Source organism: Aristolochia californica, unplaced genomic scaffold (genome assembly GCF_029961685.1).
Source record: "Aristolochia californica isolate CCGP_79_NKW_82.1479 unplaced genomic scaffold, dmAriCali1.0.hap1 SCAF_11, whole genome shotgun sequence".
NCBI lineage: Eukaryota > Viridiplantae > Streptophyta > Magnoliopsida > Piperales > Aristolochiaceae > Aristolochia > Aristolochia californica.
Genome location: NW_027181782.1, coordinates 25392832 through 25397191, shown reverse-complemented (window position 1 = coordinate 25397191; position 4360 = coordinate 25392832). Strand labels below are relative to the sequence as shown.

The 4360-nt window shown below is 43.7% G+C and overlaps 1 protein-coding gene across 1 annotated transcript; it reads right to left on the bottom strand.

Annotated features, from left to right (window-relative positions):
* Window positions 1–1877: 1877 nt before the first annotated feature.
* On the bottom strand, window positions 1878–2390 carry LOC137943671 (uncharacterized). Its single transcript, XM_068789113.1, has one exon. The coding sequence runs from the start codon at window positions 2388–2390 to the stop codon at window positions 1878–1880; it is 513 nt and encodes a 170-aa protein (XP_068645214.1).
* Window positions 2391–4360: the final 1970 nt, after the last annotated feature.

Here is a 4360-nt window from a genome sequence, read left to right as displayed (position 1 = left end):
AGCAATTATGAACCATTATAAAATTCTAGTGTAATGGATGTACTTGTTCGTTTTATTAAATTAAAAATTATCTTACTAAACCTATTCATCCCTCCTCCCTAGGTTTACTTATGTGAAAACTTTCAACTAGTCTCAAATCATCAGGGGAAGAGGAATCCCCAAGGGTGGACCTATCTAATACTAAGATGTTAGGTTCTTCCCTTGCCATGGATCGAGTCACCCTTCTTTCCTCTCTTCCCTCCATGGATGCTCTTGACGTTGGAAAAGAATTCTTGTTTCTTGAACGAGTAATGGTGGAACTCAAATAGAACAAAGAAGCTTTGGAGGAAGCTCAACCTTGGACCTCAAAGGGAGAATCCAACGTAGACCTCTGAGGGAGAATCTGACCTGTTAAATCTAATTTTCTCAATACTTGCCTCTCTTTTCCTTCACGTCCCCCCAAATAGGGTCGAGGACGGAAAATACAAAGATGACCCATAGGTCAAGTGGTTCACGTCACATTACATTGAACCAACCCAAAGTAAACCAAACCGAATTGAAATTAAATGAAAAGTAAATTGACATAATTTAATTCCTATGCCTATGGATAACTCGTGATGCTATGGAGTCCATAACACTACCATTCACTCTTTGTGATGGGAGATGGGGTCCATTGCATATGAACTTCCACATGTAATACCCAATATACATATGTGGCCCCATCAAGCTCTAGAGGATTAATGTGGTCAAAGCTCTCATAAGTGTGATTCTCTACTACCATATATGGGCTCCCAATATAAAGGGGCCAACTATGTTTTTAATCTAATCCTCTCATAGGATCTTTTATATTCAACCTGGGACCAAGCTTTTAGAGTAAACTTTCTCTAGTACTACAAGTTACATCCAGGGAGAAATAAACCCATAAAAGGGGTGAATAGGTTTATCAACTTTTAATGCTAATCTTTGATTCTTGTATATCTAATCCATTGTGTGTTTAAACTTTCAATGAAGTCACAGTTCAATTGCAATTTTAAAATTAAGGTTCATTGTTACGGTCCCGGGTCATGGATCGAGTAACACGGTGTGGGAATTGTGAATCCAGCACTAGTATTGAGTTGCTGGACTCTGTAAGGAGTGTTAAAGATCCCTTCATTGGGTAATCTTCCACCAGTGATCAGTCTCCCTTTTTATGAACTCATTCTAGTGCTAAAGTTATAGCTAGAATGGAATTAATTCAGGTGGAGAGATAAGGGAGGGATACCTGTTTTTGCTCACGTAAATCAGGGTTCAACCCTGATTTGATGCAGCTCATTCTACGACTTGAAGGCCTGGCTTAGGGGGACAGCATTCGCTCACGTTGATGGCTTCCCTTGCTCTGTTTCCGTGATGAATTCCCAGCAAGAAGAGTGGGTCTAATCCTTCACGTGAAAGAACCAGAATTCTTCTTTCTTTGCTGCTCGTCAAGGGGGAATTGAACCAAGATTGTTGTTGACGCTGATGATGAGGGAAGACCATCTCTTTGAGCTTCGAAAATGGGCAGGAAGCTCCTCTTCTTAGTATAGATGACGAGGGATGAATTTGGGTGAAGATGGATGGCAATGGAGGGTGAAGGATAGGTTGGATTTTTAGAGTAAACCCTAAACTCGAGATCAAGAGGTGATCTCAACCTGTTTAGACTAGGTTATTCTAAAGTCTTAAAGGTTACCTATTTCATTCATACCTTTCCCTTAAAAAGGTCACGTAATGGAGTTTTGGGGTTAGGGTTACAATAATTCCCCATAATGCCCTTACATAGAAAGTAATTAGAAATAACTCCTACTTAAAACAATATAAGAAATAAATCCTACTCAAAGAAATATAAGAAATAAATCCAATTGAGTGAGTTGTTGTTGTCTCCTTCATTGTGTGACTCGGTGTGCTATTGAGTCCACAACATTTGCCCCCCCATGGGTAAAGAGCTTGTCCTCAAGCTCAAAAGCTAGGTGCACTTTTTTGAAGATGTCCACACGTTCCCATGTTGCAGCGTAGGGGTCAGTGTCCGTCCACTGAATGAGAATCTCCCAATGGTCATTGGTCAGCCACGCGTGTAACACCACAGCTGGGTTAAGAATAACCTCGCCATTATCAACCGGTGGTAGGAATGGAGTGGATGTAGGCTGTACTTCAGAATGTGGCTTCAAAAGAGAGACATGAAACACATCATGAATTTTGGCTGTGTCCGGTAATTTGAGCTGGTAGGTGACTGGTGCCACGCGTCGAAGAATGGGAAACTGCGCAAAAAATCTGGGTGAGAGCTTATGACGTGGAGGTACCGCAAGAGACTGCTGACTGTAGGGCTGGAGCCATAGCCACACATACTCCCCAACCACAAAAGAGACCTCATGGTGGCCTTTGTTGTAGACATCCTTCATCCGAGCTCGGGCGTATCGTAGCCGTTCTGTGATATTCTATAGCAGCGGATCCCGGTCTATGAGTGCCTAATCAATCGCGTCCATGCAGGTGGACCCTGGGTTGTATATAACCCGGAAAGGAGTTGATTGCAAGGCAGATTGGAACGAAGTGTTGTAATAGTATTCGGCCCACGGAAGCCATTGAACCCATTGTTGCAGACGATCCCCCACCAAGCACTGTAGATACATTTTGATGGTGCAGTTCACCACCTCAGTCTGCCCATCTATTTGTGGATGATAGGCGGAGGAGAACTTCAATTTCGTCCCACTCAAGAGAAATAGTTCCCGCCAAAAGGTGCTCGTGAAAACTGCATCTCTGTTACTCACAATGGATTTGGGAATGCCATGTAAGCAGACTATCTACTCTAGGAAAGTCTAAGCAACTCGTATTGCTGTATACGGATGAGCCAGCGGTATAAAATGTCTGTACTTGGAGATTCTATCAACCACCATGAAAAGTACGGATTTGCTGGAGGACAGGGGTAGGCCTTCCACAAAATCCATTGAAATCTCAGCCCAAACCTATGTTGGAAGGGCCAGAGGCTGGAGAAGATTGACTGGACTCAAGTGCTCGGCTTTGTTGCGCTGGCATACCTGACAGTCGCCCACATAAGTCGCAATAGAGGGCGTCATAGCTTGCCTGTAAAAATTAGCTCGAATTTTGTGCAAGGTCTTCTGGATCCCCTCGTGTGTACTATCATGGTAGGCCGAGAGAATAGCTGGAATCAAATCGGATTCAGGTGGAAGGAAAATCCGCTGCTTTTAATAAATAAGTGAATCTTGGATGGACCACTTCAAATTCATTGTCCCTTCCGAAATCTTCAGATGCAGTTCCTACAGTGCAGGGTTTGTGGCATGTGCGTCTCTCACCAAGTCCAAAATGCGAAATCTTGGTTAGCTGACCGAATAGACCGACTGCTGATCTTTAAAACACCATGACAAGGTATCTGCCATTTTATTTAATCTCCCCACAGATACTCCATCGAGAAGTCAAACCCCAACAACTTATTGATCCAGTGCTGTTGTGGTGACATCGTCAAACACTGTTCTAGTAGGAATTTAAGGCTGTAGTGATCCGTGCGTATGAGAAAATCCCGGCCTTAGAGATAAGGCCTCCAATGCTGGACCGCTTTGGCCAACCCAATCAATTCGCGCTCATAGGCTGCCAGCTTGTGATGACGGACTGCCAACTGTCTGATAAAATATGCAATAGGACGGCCCAGCTACTGTAAAATGGCCCCAATGTCCACGCCCGAAGCGTCACACTCTACCACGAACAATTCGTCAAAGTTGGGAAGTTGTAATACTGGCATGGATGCGAGGGCAGCTTTGAGTGCCACAAATGATGTTTTGGTCCCCTCATTCCAAATAAAGGAAATTTTCTTGCGTAGACTTGTCAATGGTGCTGCCACTGGTCCATAGTTATGAATAAATTTGCGATAGTAGCCTGCAAGACCCAAAAAACCCTGTAATGCAGAACAGGACTGTGGCTGTGGCCACTCGTGAATAGCTCGGATCTTCTCGGGATCCATCGTAACCCCCTTATGTGAGATAATGTGTCCGAAATACCCCACATGTGAAGCCGCAAAAGAACACTTGGAATGTTTCAAATAGAGCTGATGTGCCCATCACAAGTCAAAAACAATCCTCAAGTGTGCCAAGTGCTCCTCAACCGACTTGCTATATATCAAAATATCATCTAAAAATACAAGAATTTTTTTTCGAAGATAGGGGCTAAATACCTCATTCATCAAAGCTTGAAAAGTGGAGGGTGCATTGGATAACCCGAATGGCATGACAATGAACACAAAGTGGCCATGGTGCGTTCAGAACGCCGTCTTCTTGATATCAGAGGGCTGCATCCAGACCTGATGGTATCCCGAACGGAGGTCGAGTTTAGTGAATAACCGCAACCCATGTAACTCATCCAG

Excerpts from the sequence above, each read along its gene's own strand:
- LOC137943671 (XM_068789113.1), bottom strand. The coding sequence starts at position 2,390 with ATGAAGGATGTCTACAACAAAGGCCACCATGAGGTCTCTTTTGTGGTT.